This window comes from Trichechus manatus, unplaced genomic scaffold (assembly GCF_000243295.1).
Source record: "Trichechus manatus latirostris isolate Lorelei unplaced genomic scaffold, TriManLat1.0 scaffold00362, whole genome shotgun sequence".
In the NCBI taxonomy this organism is placed as follows: domain Eukaryota; kingdom Metazoa; phylum Chordata; class Mammalia; order Sirenia; family Trichechidae; genus Trichechus; species Trichechus manatus.
This window is the reverse complement of record NW_004444298.1, coordinates 194,086-214,833: the sequence shown is the minus strand read 5'-3', so window position 1 is coordinate 214,833 and position 20,748 is coordinate 194,086. Positions and strand designations below refer to the sequence as shown.

At 36.6% G+C, this 20,748-nt stretch overlaps 1 protein-coding gene across 1 annotated transcript; it reads left to right on the top strand.

Annotated features, from left to right (window-relative positions):
• Positions 1-13,044: 13,044 nt before the first annotated feature.
• On the top strand, positions 13,045-14,016 carry LOC101350534 (olfactory receptor 10AG1-like). Its single transcript, XM_004390957.3, has one exon. It carries the CDS (start codon positions 13,063-13,065, stop codon positions 14,014-14,016), a length of 954 nt encoding a protein of 317 aa, XP_004391014.1. The 5' UTR covers positions 13,045-13,062.
• The last annotated feature ends 6,732 nt before the right edge of the window (positions 14,017-20,748 follow it).

Genomic DNA, 20,748 nt, shown 5'->3' with positions numbered 1-20,748 from the left:
TACTGTTTCATGAGAAACTATTTGTTCTGTAAGCCTTCACCTGAAGTACAATAAAATGTAAAAAAAAAAAAAATTATATAAACACCCATATAACTCCCAAGTAGATTGATTCAAAGAGTATCACCAGCACTGTAGAAACCAATTACCAACCTGTTCGAAGTCACACCACCCTCCCATCCCAGCAATAACCACAAGTTTGAATTTTATTATAATCATGCACTTGCTTTTCTATATATTTTCACTATATAACTATGCCTATGAAAAAATACAAATTAATATTTCCTCTTTTCCAGCTTTATGTAAAAGAAGTCATGCAGTGTGTATCTTTGCATATTAAGTTCATCAGTGAATATTGTTATAAATCATTCGTGTTATTGCATATATTTACAGTTTGTTCAATTTTGTTCCTATTTATTATTTCATAGTATAAATATTCAGATTTTTAAAAACTGCATTATACTATGGTGAACATTTGGGATGATTCCATTTCAGGACATGCATACTGTTGCATTACGCATAAGAATTCATTAGAATTACTTTTCACTCCCTAAATGTCCTTTGATAAATAGCAATCTACATTTTAATTTAGTCAAATAAACCAATTTGAAGAAACAAAAATATTTATGAATGAACAGACTTAAAACCAAATCACGTATAGTTTCCAACATTTAAAACAAAGAAAGAACTTCCATTTCTAGTTAAGTTTCACTGGCTCACAGAAAGCCTATGTTCCAGCTTCAGCCACTAGTAAAATCTGGATACATTTTTAAACATCTTTTTTAGAGGCATTAAATAGCTGTGAAAGGAAAAAAAGAATGATGAGAATATTAAAGTGAAAACTCATTAAGTCAGAGAAAGACAGCTCACTTAATGATTCACACTTAATTGGCTTACAGTCTTTTGCAATTACACACAATGCTGCAGTATAGATTTATTGGATAATTTCATATGTGTGTATGTTTTATTGATTCAAAGACTAAATAAACCAAAAAACCAATGCTCTCAAATTGATTCTGACTCATAGAGACCTCGGGTGTTACAGAGTAGAACTTCTCTATAGGGTTTTCTTGACTATCCTCTTAACAGATGCAGAGCACCAAGCCTTTCTTCTGCTGTCTTGCAGGGTGGGTTCATACCACGAACCTGTAGGTCAGTACCAAAAACAATACCAAATCTATTGCCATCCAGTTGATTCAAACTCATGGAGAACCTATATGAAAGAACTACCCCACAGGGTTTCCAAGCAGTGCCTTGTGGATTCGAACTGTTGACCTTTTAGTTAGCAGCTTGAGCTCCTAACCACTAAGCCAAAAGGGCTCTTTTAGGTTAGTAGTGGTGCACAAACCATTTATGCCACCAAGACTACATGTTGTTGTTGTTAGGTGCCATCGAGTCGGTCCCGACTCATGGTGGCCCTATGAACAACAGAATGAAACATCATCTGGTCATGCACCATACTCATAATCATTTCTATGCTTGAGCCACTGTGTCAGTCCGTCTCTTTGAGAGTCTTCCTCTTTTTTGCTGAACCTCTGACTTTACCAAGCGTGATGTCTTTCTTCAGGGACTGATCCCTCCTGATATCATGTCCAAGATATGTAAGACGTAGTCTCCCTATCTTTGCTTATAAGGTGCATTCTGGTTGTACTTCTTCCAAGATAGATTTGTTTGTTCTTTCAACAGTCCGTGGTATATTCAGTATACTTCATCAATACCACAATTCAAAGGCATCAATTCTTCTTCGGTCTTACTTATTCATTGTTCAGCTTTCTCATGCATATAACGTGATTGAAAACACCATGGTTTGGGTAAGAAGCGTCTTAGTCTTCAAGGTGACATCTTTACTTTTTAACATTTTAAAGAGGTCTTTTGCAGCAGATTTGCCAAATGCAATGAGTCATTTTACTTCTTGACTGCTGCTTCCATTGGGTATTGATTGTGGATCCAAGTAAAATGAACTCCTTAACAACATCAATCTTTTTTCTGTTTATCATGATGTTGCTTATTGGTCCAGCTGTAAGGATTTTTGTTTTTTTTATGTTGATGTGTAGTCCACACTGAAGGCTGTAGACTTTGATCTTTATCAGTAAGTGCTTCAAGTCCTCTTCACTTTCAGGAAGCAAGGCTATGTCATGGTGTACATGATGTAGGTTGTTAATGAGTTTTCCTTCAATCCTGATGCCCCATTCTTCTTCACATAGTCCAGCTTCTCGTATTATTTGCTCCGCATACAAATTCGGCTGCCTCTTGGTCTAAGTACAGGTTCCTCATGAGCACAATTAAGTGTTCTGGAATTCCCATTCTTTGTAATGTTATCCATAATTTGTTATGATCCACACAGTCAAATACCTTTGCATAGTCAATAAAGCACACGTAAGTATCTTTCTGGTATTCTCTGCTTTCACCAGGATCCATCTGACGTCTGCAATGATATCCCTGGTTCCACATCATCTTCTAAATCTGGCTTGAAGTTCTGGCAGTTCTTTGTTGATATACTGCTGCAACTGCTTTTGAATGATCTTCAACAAAATTTTACTTGTGTGTGATGTTAATGATATTGTTCAACAATTTCCGTATTTTGTTGGATCACTTTTCTGTGGAATAGGCATAAGTATGGATCTCTTCTATTCGGTTGGCCAGGTAGCTTTCTTCCAAATTTCTTGGCATAGACAAATGAGCACTTCCAGCACTATATCCATTTGTTGAAATGTCTCAATTGGTATTCCATCAGTTCCAGGAGTCTTGTTTTTTGCCAGTGCCTTCAGTGCAACTTGGATCTCTTCCTTCAGTACCATCAGCTCCTGATCTTATGCTACCTCCTGAAGTGGCTGAACGTCTATCAATTCTTTTTGGTGCAGTGACTGTGTAATCCTTCCATCTTATTTTGATGCCTCCTGTATCGTTTAATATTTTCTCCTTGTTGTTGTTGTTAGGTGCCATCAAGTCAGTTCCAACTCATAGCGACACTATGCACAACAGAATGAAACACAGCCCAGTCCTGCACCATCCTCACAATTGTTGCTGTGCTTGAGCACATTGTTGCAGCCACTGTGTCAAACCATCTCATTGAGGGTCTTTCTCTTTTTCACTGACCCTCTACTCTGCCAAGCATGATATCCTCCAGGGACTAATCCCTCTTGATAACATGTACAGTTTATGTGAGGCATAGTCTCGCCATCCTTGCTTCTAAGGAGCATTCTGGTTGTACTTCTTCCAAGACAGATTTGTTCATTCTTTTGGCAGTCCATGATATATTATTCGTCAACACCACAATTCAAAGACATCAATCCTTCTTCTGTCTTCCTTATTCATCGTTCAGGTTTCCCATGCATATGAGGTGATTGAAAACACCATGACTTGTGTCAGGCGCACCTTATTCCTCAATGTGGTATCATTGTTTTTCAACACTTTAAAGAGGTCTTTGCAGCTGAATTGCACAAAGCAGTGTGGCTTTTGATTTCTTGACTGCTGCTTCCATGGATGTTGATTGTGGATCCAAGTAAAATGAAATCCTTGACAACCTCAATCTTTTCTTAATTTATAGTGATGTTGATTATTGCTCCAGTTGTGAGGATTTTTATTTTCTTTATGTTGAGGTATAATCCATACTGAAGCCTACGGTATTTGATCTTCATCAGCAACTGATTCAAGTCCTCTTCACTTTTAGCAAGCAAAGTTGTGTCATCTGCATAACGCAGGTTGTTAATGAGTCTTCCTCTAATCCTGGTGTCCCATTTTCTTCATATAGTCCAGCTTCTCAGAGTATTTGCTCAGCATACAGATTGAACAGGTATGGTGAAAGGATATAACCCTGATACACGTTTCCTGACTTAAAACCATGCAGTATCCCCTTGTTTCGTTCGAATGACTGCCTCTTGATCCATGTACCGATTCCTCATGATACAATTAAGTGTTCCAGAATTCCCGTTCTCCACAATGTTATCCATAATTTTTTATGATCCACACAGTTGAATGCCTTAGCATAGTTAATAAAACACAAGTAAATATATTTCTAGTATTCTTTGCTTTCAGCCAGAATCCATCTGACATCAGCAATGATATCCCTGTTTCCATGTCCTCTTCTAAATCTGGCTTGAATTTCTGGCAGTTCCCCACTGATATGCTGCTGCAGCCACTTTTGAATGATCTTAAGCAAAATTTTACTTGCATATGATATTAATGATATTGTTTGATAACTTCCCCATTCAATTGGATCACTTATCTTTGGAATAGGCATAAATATGGATCTCTTCCAGTAGGTTGGCCAGGTAGCTGTCTTCCAAATTTCCAGGCATAGATGACTGAGCACTTTCAGTGCTGCATCCGGTTGTTGAAACATCTCAGTTGGTATTCCATCAATTCCAGGAGCCTTGTTTTTCACCAATGCCTTCAGTGCAGCTTGGCCTTCTTCCTTCAATACCATCGGTTCCTGATCGTATGTTACCTGCTGAAATAGTTAAACGTCCACCGATTCTTTTAGGTATAGTGACTCTGTGTATTCCTTTCCTCTTCTTTTGATGCTTCCTGAGTCATTTAATATTTTCCCCATAGAATCTTTCAGTATTGCAACCCGAGGCTCGAATTTTTGCTTCAGTTCTTTCAGCTTGAGAAATGCTGAGCATGCTCTTCCCTTTTGGTTTTCTATCTCCAGCTCTTTGCACATGTATCACAGTACTTTACTTTGTCTTCTCAGCTGCCCTCTGAAATCTTCTGTTCAGCTCTTTCACTTCACCTTTTGCTTTAGCTACTCAGTGTTCAAGAGGCAAGTTTCAGAGTCTCTTCTGACATCCATTTAGGTCTTTTCTTTCTCTCCTGTCTTTTTAATGACCTCTTGCTTTCTTCATGTATGATGTCCTTGATGTCATTCTACAACTCGTCTGGTCTTTGGTCATTAGTGTTAAACTCATCAAATCTATTCTTGAGATGGTCTCTAAATTCAGATGGGATATACTCAAGTTCGTACTTTGGCTCTCGTGGACTTGTTCTAATTTTCTTCAGTTTCAACTTGAACTTGCATATGAGCAGTTAATAGTCTGATCTGCGTTCAGCTCCTGGCCTTCTTCTGACTGATGATATTGAGCTTTTCCATCCTGTCTTTCCACAGATGCAGTCACTTGGATTCCTGTGTATTCCATCTGGTGAGGTCCACATGTATAGTCACCGTTTATGTTGGTGAAAGAAGTGAAGAAGTCGTTGGTCTTGCAAAATTCTATCATATTATCTCTGACATAGTTTCTATCACCAAGGCCATATTTTCCAACTACTGATCCCTCTTCTTTGTTTCCAACTTTTTTATTCCAATCACCAGTAATTATCAATGCATCCTGATTGCATTTTCAATCAATGTCAGACTGCAGAAGTTGATAAAAATCTTCAATTTCTTCGTCTTTGGCCTTATTGGTTGGTGGGTAAATTTAAATAATGGTCTTATAAACTTGTCTTCCTTGTAGGAGCGTGGATATTATCCTATCACTGAGAGCATTGTACTTCAGGATCGATCTTGAGATGTTCTTTTTCATGATGAATGCAAACCTTTCCTCTTCAATTTGTCATTCCTGGCATAGTAGACCATATGATTGTCTGATTCAGAACGGCTCACTAATGCCTAGGATATCAATGTTTATTTGTTCTATTTCACTTTTCACAATTTCTAATTTTCCTAGATTCATACTTCGTACATTCCATGTTCAGATTGTTAATGGACGTTAGCAGCTGTTTCTTCTTATTTTGAGTTGTGCCACATCAGCAAATGAAGGTCCTGAAACCTTAACTCCATCCAAGTCATTAAGGTCAACTCGAGTTTGAGGAGGCAGCTCTTCTCAAGTAGTCTTTTGAATGCCTTCCAACCTGAGAGGCTCATATTCCGGCACTATATCAGACAATGTTCAGCTGCTATTCATAAAATTTTCTTTGGCTAATGTTTTTCAGAAGTAGACTGTCAGGTCCTTCTTCCTAGTCTGTCTTAGTCTGTAATATCAGCTGAATCCTGTCCACCATGGGTGACTCTGCTGGTATTTGAATACTGGTGGCATAGCTTCCAGCTTCACAGCAGCACGCAAGCCTTCACAATACGACAAACCGACAGACGCGTCGGGGAAAAACTAGATACAATAGTGGTATTAGTCAATGCTATCCAATTTCTCTCCTCAAAACTTGAACCATTTTGCACTTTTCCAAGCTGTATACATAAACAAAAAAATGCATGTTTTCCCCAAGGTATTGTATATTTTTTATAAATTAAATACTGTGGACTTTAAAATTTCACACTTTTTTACGAAACTGGGTATCCTGTCGTATATTTAAGGGATAATTTTATTCCATTTTATGTGAAGTGTTATATGTTAGGTCTATTTTTCTATTTATATTTTTCACTTCTCCTTGATACTTAAAAATACTTTATTTATAAGGGAAATTAGCATTTTATCTGAGATATGATTTATAATTATTTTACACACAGTATTGATTATATCTTGTCATGACTCTTGGTGTTTGTTTATTTTTGACATGCAGAACTATTTACTTTTACATAGTTGATTATTTTTCAATTATTTTTCCTGAGTTCTAAAATTTTAGTCATAACTAGACAAATCTTCCTTACTCCAAAATTATATTAAAAAAAATCTTTCTCTTAGAATTATTTTACTGTTTAATTTTTAAAAATATTTAAACTATGGTACCATTTGGAATTTAGCCTACTGTAGTAGTCCCATGGGAGGCCTTTCTCATCACCCACTCTTCACTCACCCTCCATGTTTTCAAGGTCATAGTTCCAGATACCATTGAATTAACTTCCCTAATCACTGTCTGTTATTATAATATTATAGGGTTTCCCTGTCCTGGAGATATATAGATAGATAGGCAGATAGATGATAGATAGATAGACAGACAGATAGATAGATGGATAGACAGACAGACCCTTTATACAATCTTTAGATTAGTGGTAGAAATATATATATATATATATACACACACACACATATTCCACTACAGATAGTTAGATACTTTATACAAATTTTAGATTAGTCGTGAAAATATATATACATTCCATTACTAACCTTAAAGTTGGAGGTAATTTAAACCCTTAGAAATCACTATTTACTAAATAGGAAATAACATCATATTTTCACAAGGGGAAATTTGTTTTCAAGCCAATATTCTTAAACTACATGTCTTTGGCTGAATTCTCTAGAAAAGCATATATGCAAAATATATATAATTATATATATATAATATATTAATATAATTATATTTTATTATATAATTATATATATAAATATAATAATATATTTAATTATATATAATTTCCTTGAAATAAATTTCTCTCTATATGTAATATATATTATATAATTATATATATGTATATATATATATAATAGAGAGAGAGAGAGAAATTTATTTCAAAGAAATTTTTCACACTGCTGTAGAGGCTAGCAAGTCCCTGGATCAGGTGTCAGGAGCTGATGAACCCAACAGCTACTTCTCAGTTTGCCAGGTAATCTTAAAGAAATAAATTACATATTATATTATTTGTAGGTAAAAATACTCTGTTGTCAGAACACTTATTACAACTCTTACAGAGGCCAGCCTCTGAATTTAAATCAATGCACCCATTTCAGAGGAGAAAATAAGCAAAATAACTTGAGGAAAATGTGACAGGATCTCAGTCTAATAGGAACAGAGGGTCCGCATGAAGCAGTCATAATAGATAGGATGAGAATTAGATTTGTGTCAGTTTTGGATGGCCTCCAATGGTATTGCTCAGTTAAGTGTAATCCAGGATCCTATTCAAGTCTAAGAAATGAAACTTTCTGCACACTGTATTCCATTGAGAGGCTGCAGAGGAAGAGTATTCTGGGTAGAGTGAGAGCTATCTGGGAAAATAAATAAATAAACTGAATCAGAGAGGACCAAAGAGATTTGTTCAATTAAAAGTTTAACTGTGTCAGGTGGAAGAGATGCCAGGGGGTAGAGAAAACTATTTTGTATTTAAAGAGCATTCCTCATTCAAACTGAACAGGCTGTTTTAAAGGGGGATTGACTAGCATTGATGAAACAAGTTGTTTCAGCCAAAGTGATCTAAATACGTATATCGTCTTCAGTGAGGAAGAAACAAGATTATCGAAAATACACCAAAACCCAAACCCACTGCCATCAAGTCTTTTCTGATCCACGTCGACTCTGCAGGACCAAGGAGAACTGCCCCATAGGGTTTTCAAGGCTGTAAATCTTTACGGAAGCCAACTGACACAACTTTCTCCCGTGGAGCAGCTGGTGGATTCTAACTCCAGATTTTTTGAATAGCAGCTGAGCACTTTAACCACTGCACCACCAGGGCTGCTATAATCCCAACTAGGAAAGGTAAATATGAAATTTTTTTGTATTAATATTCAACTTTAGTTTATGATATTATTAAAACTAATTAAGAGAGTAGCAAGTGTGCTGTTCTGTTAAAGCAGCTCCTTTATATTTCTGACTCTATGAAATATAATTTACCTTAAACAATGACTTTAAATAGTGATATTAAATTACTTTGAAAGATTGAAAATTTGAAAAACTGCTGTGTTTTTGTTAGAATACTAAATAATATTACAGGAAAAGTTCATTTCTTGCAAAGACTTTGTAGCAAATAAGCATCATATTTATGTATTTTAGTTCTGATATTTTAATAAGATATTTAAAGTAAAACAATTCATGAAATAATTTTACAGCCATTGATTAATCCAAGAAACATTTATTTTGAAGAAAATAATATTTTTAAGTTAAAGAATTTATAAAATAATAAAGTTTTAAGTTCATACTGTTTTTCAAATTAATATGAGGGTTTGTTTCTAATTTATATAAAAAATGCAAACATAACTGACGGTTAAGTAGATTGAGGACGTTGACAGTGACTAATATCTAACTGAATCAGAATATTGTTAACCAAATCCAAATCCATTGCCTCGAGTGGACTCCAACTCATTACGACCTTTAGGGTAGAGTAGAACTGCCTCACAGCGTTTCCAAGGTTGTAAATCTTTATGGAAGCAGACTACCACATCTTCCTTCCACAGAGTGTCTGGTGAGTTTAAATCACCGACGACTTGGTTAGCAGCCGAGCACTTAACCACTGCACCACCAGGACTCAGTCAGAATACTGTTATGCATTACTTAATCATTTGGATTTTTTCCAGGGAATGGATACTTAGGTTTCAAATAAAAATATGATAACATTAAGTTTTGTTTCCTTTAAGTAATAAGAACTTGAACATTTTCAAGAAAGAAGAATAATAAGTTTTAGGAGAACACACTGGGTAAATCTCTGCTCTTTCTACCATGTTCTCTTGAGAATATGAAATCTTACATACTTGATGTTATACATGTTCTCAGAGAACATCTATCTCAATTGGCATAACATAGTTTATAAAGAAAATGTTCTACATTCTACTTTGGTGAGTAGCGTCGGGAGTCTTAAAAGCATGTAAGTGGTCATCTAAAATACTCTACTGGTCTCATCCCGTCTGGAGCAAGGGAAAATGAAGAAAACCAAAGACACAAGGGAAAGATTAATCTAAAGGACTAATGGACCACAACTACCACAGACTCCACTAGACTGACTTTCACACAACTAGATGGTGCCCAGCTACCACCATCAACTGCTCTGACAGGGCTCACAATAGAGGGTCCTGGACAGAGGGGGAGAAAAATGTAGAACAAAATTCTAACTCACAAAAAAAAAAAAAAAAACAGACTTACTGGTCTGACAAAGACTGGAGAAACCCCAAGAGTATGACCCCCCGTATACTCTTATATAGCTCAGTAATGAAGTCACTCCTGAGGTTCACTGTTCAGCCAAAGATTAAACAGGCCCATAAAACAAAACTAGACTAAATGGACACACAAGCCCAGAGGCAGGACAATAAGGCAAGAGGGCACAGGAAACTTATAGTGAGGTGGTAATCAATGTCACAAAACAATATGTGCATTAACTGTTTAATGAGAAACAGTTTGCTCTGTAAACCTTCACTTAAAATACAATAAAAAAAAGAAATTATAAAATAATACAAAGTTTCAAGTTCATATTGTTTTTCAAATTACTTTGAGGGTTTATGTTTCTAATTTATATCAAAAATACAAATGTAGCTGAGGTTTAGGTAGATTGGGGACATTGACAGTGACTAATACCTAACTGAATCAGAATATTTTTAACCAAAGCCAAACTCGTTGCCTACGAGTGGATTCCAACTCATAACGACCATATCAGATAGAGTAGAATTGACTCATAGGATTTCCAAGGCTGTAAATCTTTACAGAAGCAGACTACCACATCTTCCTCCCACAGAGCAGCTGGTGAGTTTGAATCACAAACCTTTTGGTTAGCAGCCAAGCACTTAACCACTGTGCCACCATGACTCCTTCAGAATATTGTTACACATTCCTTAATCATTTGGATTTTTTCCAGGAAGAGGATGCTTAGATTTGAATTAAAAATATGATAACATTAAGTTTTATTTCCCTTAAAGTAATAGGAACTGAAATGTTTTCAAGAAAGAAGAGTAGTATAGTTTTGGGAGAACACAGGGTAAATTTCTGCTCTTCCTACCCTGTCCTCTTGAGAAAAACATAGACAAATCTTTCATATTTAATGTTATACATGGATAATTTCATCACCAAAGAGTTGAGTTTGTACAGTTAGAAAAGATATCTCATTTATTACTCAAAGTTATTTTATTCAGTTAACATGGAGTAAATTATTTTTATTAAATACTGTCATTCGTAAAGTAATACATAAACATTTGGTTCTTTTGTCCTCTTGTGAGTCTTAATTCTTTTCTCCATCTTAAGAATGATGCTTTCATTTTAATAATGTCTATTCCTTTATTTCAGTTCAGAATCAAATCCTGAGTACCATATTAGATGAACACCCATTTTCTAGGATCTGTATTTTGTTCAAGTAGGAAAATAGTCACAGCCTTTACCTCTCAGATCGTTTAATATCAGTAAAAGAAAATGCATATGAAGCGTATTACCCTAATTGCAGTTCTAAGTGCTGAGTAGTAATGGGTACTATAGGTGTTACAGTCCACAAAGTAGAGACAATGATACAAACCCAAATAATAGCAGAGAATTCATGGAGAAACTAAAACTTGAGAGTTGAATGTTTTTGCTTTTAAGATCTCACTTCATTCCCACAATAATCCTGTAAAACAAAAGGAAAATAAACTAGAGAGAATTGTTCATGTTGTATAGCATACTGAGTAAAATTCAGAAGAATAAATTAAAATAGCTTTAATAATAATAAATGGATAGTGATAATAATAAGTAACTGTTAATAACAATAATAATAATAATATAGATAACAATAAAAATTGTCTTTTATAAATGCCAGGACTTCTTCAAGGTGTTTTACTTACATTAAATGTTTTAATTCACATAACAACACTAAATGTTGATATAGTTGCTAGCCATTGAACAGCTGAGCCAACTGTGACAAGGGAAGATTAATTAACTTACATGAAGTCATCACACAGCTAGATGTTGTTGGAGCTATAATTCAATTCCAGTCCATCTGGGAAAAAGTTAAGGAGGTGCTCACTTTCAGGATTGTTCAAGTACAAGGATGGCCCTGAGTGCCTCCTTAAATTTTGCACCATAGGAGCCTCCCTGATTGGTCCTTGTCCTGATCCTGATGAAATGGTAGGAAAAATATTTGCCAACAAAGGAACTCACAACCACTTCATCAAATAACTACTTAACTAGGCAATCTGTTCAATTGTAGGGCTACAGGTTTAAAGAATATACTATCATAATCATAATCATAGAACTGTAACTAAAAAGTAATATATTTAAAATTGGTAGGTATTTGATACATTTTACCAATATCTAATTCTCACAAACAAAAAAGTAAACGTTAGAAACTTTAAATAATTGCTTAATATCACGAAGATAATAAATCACGGTGATAGGAGTCAAACTCGGGTTCGTTAAAAAAAAGTAGATACTGAAATGCAATCACAAAACGTATGTGCAACTGGAGGAATTACCCACAGTTAGTGAGTCTCAATATCCTTTTATCTAAAGAAAAGTGCATTTAGAAACAGTTATCTACATTGTTGTTTTTGAGGAATAAAAAAAAATAATGGCAGGTGCGCACAGCACAACGGGTATAACACAATGGCCAGTGTCCTTCCTCCTCCTGTCCTACACACATAAACACAGGTAACCAATACCCTCCATGCTACCCTTGCTTTTCCAGGGTGACCACATTTATTATTTGTATCTGAATTAATGTTCCCAGGCCAGTTTCCCTGAATGAAATCCTCTTATCAGCTTAATATCCTACCAAAAGATATTTGTTTTATTCACCTATGAAAAATGAAATACTCTCATAATTTTCTTTGCAGACTATCTAATATGAACTGTATTCTAGGAACCTATATGCTTAAAAGAACCTTGGTGGCACAGTGGTCAAGAGCTCGGCTGCTAACCAAAAGGTTCGTAGGTCAAATCTAGAAGCCACTACCTGGAAACACTGTGAGGCAGTCCCACTAGGCCCTGTAGGGTTACTGTAAGTCGAAATCAACTTGATGGCAATGAGTATGGATATAGGCTTAAGATCATCAAGGAATGGGAGAAGGAAACACGGAAATAGGCAATTGAAATCGTATGTTAGAAGACAGTTTATGATATAGTGTTTGACAAGTTTGAGAAAATGCATAGAGAAATAAAACAGAATTGTCAAGATGTGTAATTAATTTAAGGTGAGGTTAGATGGCAAAGCTAAGGGTCTATCTCCAGCAGTTGCCAATTGCTCCAGTGCTGTGCTGAGTCAGGTACAGCTTGACCTACCCTGGGCTATGATCTGAAAGTACAGTGAAATGATCGTAAAATAAATTTGAGGAGACTGTTTACTGTGATTTAACAGGAGGACATGGAACACACACAATTAGTATCATTCTTAAAAGTGTAAACAATTGCAGTGATCATAAAATCCAATCCAGACACCACAATACAATTTAGAGAAGAGGCAAAGAAATACAGGATGGTAAAGCAAATGGACATGTAAATGTATCTTTTCCACAGATGAATCATCAAGAAAAATCACAAGAAGGTAATATAACTGAATTGATGGAATTTGTTCTCTTGGGCTATGGGGACCTACCCAATTTTCGGTGGTTTCTTTTTGGATTATTTTTAATCATCTATATCATTATCCTGATGAGCAATGGCACCATATTTCTAATAACAAAAATGGATCCTGCTCTCCAGAGCCCTATGTATTTTTTCCTGTCAAATTTTTCCTTCTTAGATATCTGCTACGTATCAGCTACTCTCCCCAGAATGCTGCTGAATCTAGGGACCCAGAGAAGAAGAATTTCCTTAGTTGCCTGTGCTACACAGATGTGCTTTGTCTTTACATTCGGAGCCACAGAGTGTTACCTCCTGGCAGTGATGGCCTATGACCGCTACATGGCCATTTGTAACCCTTTGCAATATCCTCTAATCATGAATCACAGGGTCTGTATCCGATTGGTGACTGGCTCCTGGACCATTGGAATCCCAGTTCAGATAGGGCAGACGTATCAGATTTTCTCTTCGCCTTTTTGTGGATCTAACCAAATCAACCACTTCTTCTGTGACATTCCCCCAATACTCAAGCTGGCTTGCAGGTACACCTTCGTAGATGAGATGTTGGTCTACATAGTTGTTGTGTTATTTGGCATGGTTCCATTTCTGTTAATACTTGGCTCCTACAGTAAAATCATCTCCATCATCCTGAAGTTGCCATCAGCCACAAGTAGAGCCAAAGCCTTCTCCACCTGCTCATCTCATCTTATGGTTGTGGTGTTATTCTTTGGATCAGTCATTATTACATACTTAAGACCCAACACCAGACATTCAGAGGGAACTGACAAAGTACTTTCTCTTTTCTACACTATTCTAACTCCTATGTTTAATCCCATGATATATAGTCTAAGGAACAAGGATATCATAATGGCACTGAGGAAATTGCTATGTAAACCATTAACTTTTTAAAGAATGAGTTAAATGTATAATAATTGCTTTCTCACATATTTTAATCCAATTTCAACAGATGTATACCTTTAACTATACCTTGTCTTTCCATACAATGGCAGTTATTTCCAAATTAAAAACTGCCTGTAATGTTGTCAGACCTTTTGGCTCAAGGTATATAAGTAATATATGTGTCAGCTGATAACAAATCATTCCATTAGTAATTCTATAATTTCATTGTGCATTGTCCTCTCTCAGTAAAAACTTTTGCAGGGACTGATTTAATTTAGTCAGTTGTAATGTATGCTTTGTTATATCACTTACTGGAAAGCATTTAATTCATTTCCATGAGTGCCCATATAATTGTGATGCTCATTTTAAATTATGATGATAATATCAATGCCATTGAACATTAGGCACGATTTACATATATGTCAGATTAAAGATTTCCATATAGTACAATCTTATGGTTTGATAAAATAGATACTATTAAAATCTGTATATATAATTAGAAAAACATGAGGTTATTCACAAGTTTTTGTGTTTGCTTTGTTTTGTTTTTAGTTTTCTGGAGATAGGAGGGATGAGAAAATTACAAGAAAGGGAATTCATAAAAAAAAAAGAGTATCTGCTATAAAACAATAGGTATCACACATACCTTGTACACAGCATACACACACACACACACATTGAAAATGACAAATGGAAATGTATCATCAAATGTCAATTATGAATATTCCATAGTAAATTTTCTATTATTTTTCCTTTGTTTTTCTGAATTTTTGGTCCTTATTACAATGAACATGTGTTATCCATGTAATCAAGAAATTGAAACAATAAATCTGTATTCATGTGGATAATAAAAATGATAGTAGTTAGTTGCTTGTACTGTTTCCTTCTATTTTGTAATTAGCCTTATTCGATTTCAGTACTTTAAGCTTATCTAATGAATCTTTCATATGTGAAGGCAACAGATCCCCCAAAAACCATAACCTGTCACCAGGACTTACAGTTTTAAAAGAATATGCTGAAGCTTTCATCTGCTTTGAAAGTTTTTACCCAGAAGTAAAAGAAGTCAATTATGTCCACATTTACATGGACTTACCTAACTCAAGTGGGAAGGGAAGTGCAGTACTACTGTCTACTCAGAACAAAACAGAAAGAATATGTAACATCTCTAATGACAACCCAAGATGAAAAACTGTACCCTGATGAAGAGCCGGGAACAAGAAATAAATCACCAAGATTCTTCTATAATATTCCTATCAAGTGCTATAAAAAAAATCTAATGGAAATTACTAGAGACAAGGTAAGTATAAAAGAAATGAGAATACAATAACAAGAAATAATTCCATGAAAACTTCCAGGCAGAAACTGGGTCCCTCCTGAATCTGTTAGAAATGGAATGGGGTGAGAGAGACACTGAGAAGTGCTTTCATTCTCATTGTCTCATACAGGGGGAAGGGAGTTGGGGAGATGAGACCTTTTACCAAGCATGATGTCCTTCTCCAGGGATTGATCCCTCCTGATAACATGTCCAAAGTAAGCAAGATAAAGTCTCGCCATCCCCATCTCTAAGTAGCTTTCTGGCTGTACTTACTGCAAAAGAGATTTATTTGTTCTTTTCACAGTCCGTGGTATATTCAGTATTATTCACTAACACCACAACTCAAATGTGTCAATCCCTCAGCCTTCCTTTTTCATTGTCCAGTTTTCACCTGCATATGACCCTGTATGACTGAGCAGAACTGCCCCATAGGATTTCCTAGGCTGTAATTTTTATGTGAGCAGAGATACTTTTCTTCCAAGGAAATGTTGATAGGTTCAAATCCCCAAACTTGGTTAGCAGCCAAGTATTTAACCACTGTGCTACCAGGGCCCCTTAGAATATATATAGAACTCTCAAAACTCAAGAATACAAAAAACCAATTTTTAATATTGCAAAAAGTTGGAACAGACACTTCTCAGAGAAAGTATACAGATGGAAAATAAGGCCATGAACAATGATCATTATAAATTTTAATTAAGGGAAAGAAAATAAAATACCACTAGACACTTACTAAGATCCCTAGGTGGTGCAAATGGTTTCCACTTGACTACTAACCTGAAGATAGGCGGTTCAAAGCCCACTCATCAGGGTCAGGAAAGAAAGGACTGGCCATCTGCTTCCACATAAAGTACAGCCAAGAAAACCCTATGGAAGAGCAGCTCTACTCTGTAACATATGGGGTTGCCATAAATTGGAATCAACTTGATGGTAAATTTGTTTTAGACCCCTATTAGAATAACATAAGGAGCCCTGGTTGCACAGTGTTTAAAGCGACTGACTGCTAACTGAAAGTTTGGCAGTTTGAAACCACCAGCTGCTCCGTGAGAGAAAGATATGACAGTCTACTTCCATAGAGATTACGGCCTCGGAAACCCTATGGGGTCGCTATGAGTCGGAGTCGACTCAATTGCAGTGGGGTAGGGATGTTAGAATAACATATGTATATAAACAAACATGATAATACAGAATTATGGCAAGGATTCAGAGCAATTAGAACACTCATAGATTTCTGATGTGAATGCAACTTTGGAAATTCCTACTTTGGAAAATTAGTTGTTAGTTTCTTATAAAGTTAATTGTACACTTATTATATGATCAGACAGTCTCACTCCTGGATATTTGCCACAGAGAAATGAAAATTTATATTCACATAAAATCCTCTTAAGAAATATTCAGGGCAGCTTTATTTGTTACAGGCGTCTAACCTCTTACATTACAAAAACTTACATTTTTCATTTTTTATCTGACTTTTAACTCAGTTAATAAAGATAAAAATGAAATTTACCTTAAACAGGTAAATATGAACTGTTTCTGTCCAATATCAAATTTATTTTTAAATGAATGTTTATGTTTAAATATCAGCCCAGAACATTCACTTTTAGAAAACTACAAAAAAACAGGAATCTTTAAACACTGTTTGAGATTAAAAAAAAAAAAAAAGTTTGCCGTCGAGTGGATTCTGACTGATAGAGATTCTATAAGACAGAGGAGAACTGCCCCATAGGGTTTCCAAGTGGTTTTGAACTGCTGACCTTTTGGTTAGCAGCTGCGTTCTTAACCACTGTGCTACCAGGGCTCCACTGTTCCAGATAGTCTTCATATTTTTCTGACTTTCATGATGATAAGATAAAACGCTTTTTGTTGCTGTTGTTTTTAATTGTCTTTTGACACCATTGTTTCAGGTTTCTGTTTGAGATGTAGTACCTTGCTTGAACAGTGGGGATAAATGCAGAGTGGGGTGTAAGAATGAGAGAAGAGTTTACCAAAAGATCAGACACAATAAAGAGGATGCTGTTTCTGGGCACGACTGTCACCTGAAGTGTCGAGTGAATGATCCATGGTAGATGACAGATAAGAAAATGTGATGATTTACTCAACAAAGAATATTGATCATCTTCCATGCATTAGGCTCTAGATTGCATTATATAGGTGAATAAAACATAGTTATAGTTTTGTAGAATGGTGACATGAAAGAAAGCATGGGTTGTGTAGACTTCTAGAATTAAAATCATAGCATTGTCATGGGGTTAGCTACTAGTTCCTCACTGTCCTTGAGACTCAGAGCATTTAACATTCTTTTGATCAGATTTTAATTAGGAGTAATTTGTCAGATAATGACTATGGAAATACCATTAGTGCTTTAATATTTAGTCTAGAATTTTATAGACACTACAATCAGTAATTATGTAATTTACTCAGTTACAGAAAATTCACAGGATGTATAAGTATTGAATGGATTGTTGCTCCTACCAAAATGGTGTCACCTCAAGGACATTGTCCACAATTAACACTCTTAGAATAATATTAAAAATAAGTCTCCACTTTTCAGTGAGTTAATGTCTGTTGACTTTAAAATTGTTGTTGTTGGGACTTCTGGCAAAATGGCACTCTAGGCACTCTGTTACTCCACAGCAAAGATCCGAAAAACCAAGCCGAACAGAGAAAACAACAATCCTGAAACCCTAAAACATCAAATGAAGAGATAAAGAACTCAGCCAAGCACCAAATGGAGTGAGAAAACTGACAAAAGAACAGAGAGCGAGGAGAGATTCATGCAGAGGTCCCCTATCAGCTAACGCAGCATGGATCCACCATCTTGGACTCCTATCAGAGACCAGCAAACAGGGGGTACGAGAAAGCAGCTTCACGGAGCTTCCAGCAGAAGTAAAAACAACCAGTAATTTGCGATATATGCTTTCCCAACCCCCACTTTTCACCCCCACTCAGCCTCCTCTGCTTCCCACGGCGACAATCTCTTGTCCGGGAAACACCGGCTGCTTGGATTCCACATACCTGAATGGGCCGGCTCTCTGAGTGCCATTTGTTGCCTGCTGGTGTTGCTTTTTTCCGCTTCTTTTGATTTCTTCCTTACCTCTCACCACCTCCCCCTCCTTTCACTCAAATACCTGGCTACATGCGTCATCTTTGCTTCTTCCTGAGGGGCTGCAGAGCTCTGGTAATTTGTGATATATACTTTCCCACCCCCACCCTTCTTCACCCACACTCAGACTCCTCTGCTTCCTGCGGACACAGTCTCATGTCCGGGAAGCAGCGGCTGCTTGGATTCCACCAGCTCGAACTAACTAGCTCTCTGAGCGCCATTTGTTGGCTGCTGCTGTTGCTTTTTTTCCGCTTCTTTTGATTTCTTCCTTACCTCTTACCACCTCCCCCTCCTTTCGCTCAAATACCTGGCTCCGTGTGCCATCTTTGCGTCTTCCTGAGGGGCTGCGGAGCTCCATTCGAGTGTGGAGCTGTCTCCCGGTCTGGGCTGCCACTCTGGTGGGATCCCAGGGCTTTTGTTCATTTGTTTGTTTTGAATTGTTTGTTTTCTTTTCCTTTTCTTGAGTTGGGAGCCCGTTCTGGCCAAGTGGTGCTGCGTGGCTTGGAAACAACACCCTCGGCTTGCACAGACATGCAGAGGGATCCCTGAGAGCATTTCTTTTTTAATTGGGTTTTTTTTTTTGTTTTTTTGGAGGATTTTCTTGTTCTTTTTTTTTTTAAATTTGTTTCCTTTTCCCTCTTTTTCCCTTTTTGTCTGTCTTCATTACTCAGTTTCTCATCTCTCTATATCTTCCTTCTCTTTCTGCTCCCTGAATACCTGGTTTTGTATACCTCTACACCTTCTAGCCAGGCTATACTGCAACACCTGAGAACAACTACCCCAGGCCTCATGGCTGCACCGGTGGGATCCCTGGAAACTTTGCTGCTCTTTAGCCTTTCCAATTTTTATTTATTCATTCTTTTTTTTTATTCCTCTTCCCCTTTTTGTTTTTCTCCATTTCACAGTCTCTAATCTCTCCACTCCAACGGCAAGCTCCCCTAGCATTCTTTTCTGTTTGTATGTTTTTGGCTCCTGTTCCTCTCTCCTCTCTCCCATATCCATCTTAGATCCACACATAACAATCTCCCCTCTACATCCTGCCTACCTGCACCATGTGCTTAACATCACACCACCAAGAAGCACAGGCACGGCCTACTGGAACCTGCCCTGCACTGATTACCGACCCGCCCTGGTGGCTGTAGTAAGTACCACAAACAACCCGTCCCAGTAACTCCTGTTCAGCTAGACCTGCCCTGCCATACCATATCTGAGTGACTGACCCTGCCAATTGGAGAAGGATGTGAAAAGTATTTTGCCCACAGACGAGCACACAAAAAAGAACACACAGCCCGCCTGCTCAGAAATAGTCAAATTAAAAAAAAAGAGGGACGAAACAAAGAAATCTACAATCAGTAAACGAGAAAAATAACTACTGAATGCCCTGAAGACAGAGGATGATATCAAAACATTTACAAAAACAGGACAGGATGGTTCCAGTAGGCATCCAAAATAAAACAGCAGATGACTTTCCAGTGGAAGAACAGGCACTAGAACTATCTTATCAGGAATTCAGACCTCGAATACTTATAATTCTTCAAGAGCTGAAGCAAAAAGCAGACAAAAATGAGGAAAAAATAGACAAATTCATGGAAAATACAGACAAAGATTTGGAAGAATTCAGGAAAATAACAAAGGAACAAAATGCCAAAATAAATTTACAACTAGAAATTATACAAAGGCAACAATTAGAAATCCAAAAGATAAACAACAAGATTTCAGAAAGGGACGGTGTCATAGAAGGGCTGAGAAGCAGATTTGGAACAGTGGAAGACAGGATCAGTGGAATTGAAGACGAACACTTGGATACAACTCTGCTTGAGGAAAACTCAGAAAAGAGAACAAAGAAAAATGAAGAGACCCTGAGAGTTATGTGGGATACAATCAAAAGCAAAAATTCCCGCATGATTTGAGTTCCATAACGGGGAGAAAACAGAAAAAACAGAGATGATCATTGAAGAACTGCTGACAGAAAACTTCCCCAATATCATGAAAGATGAAATGCTGGCCATCCAGGAAGCTTAACTAACCCCATACAGGATAGACCGCTAAAGAAAATCACTAAGGCATATCATAATCACACTCGCCAAAACCAAAGACAAACAAAGAATCCTGAGAGCAACTCATGAAAAACAAGAAGTCACATACAGAGGAGAAACAAGACTAAGCTCAGATTATTCAGCAGAAACCCTGCAGGCAAGAAGGCAATGGGATGATGTATATAAAATCTTGAAAGAGAAAAATTGCAGCCAAGAATAATATATCCTGCAAAACACTTGTTCAAATATGATGGTGAAATTAGGTCATTTCCAGATAAATAGAAATT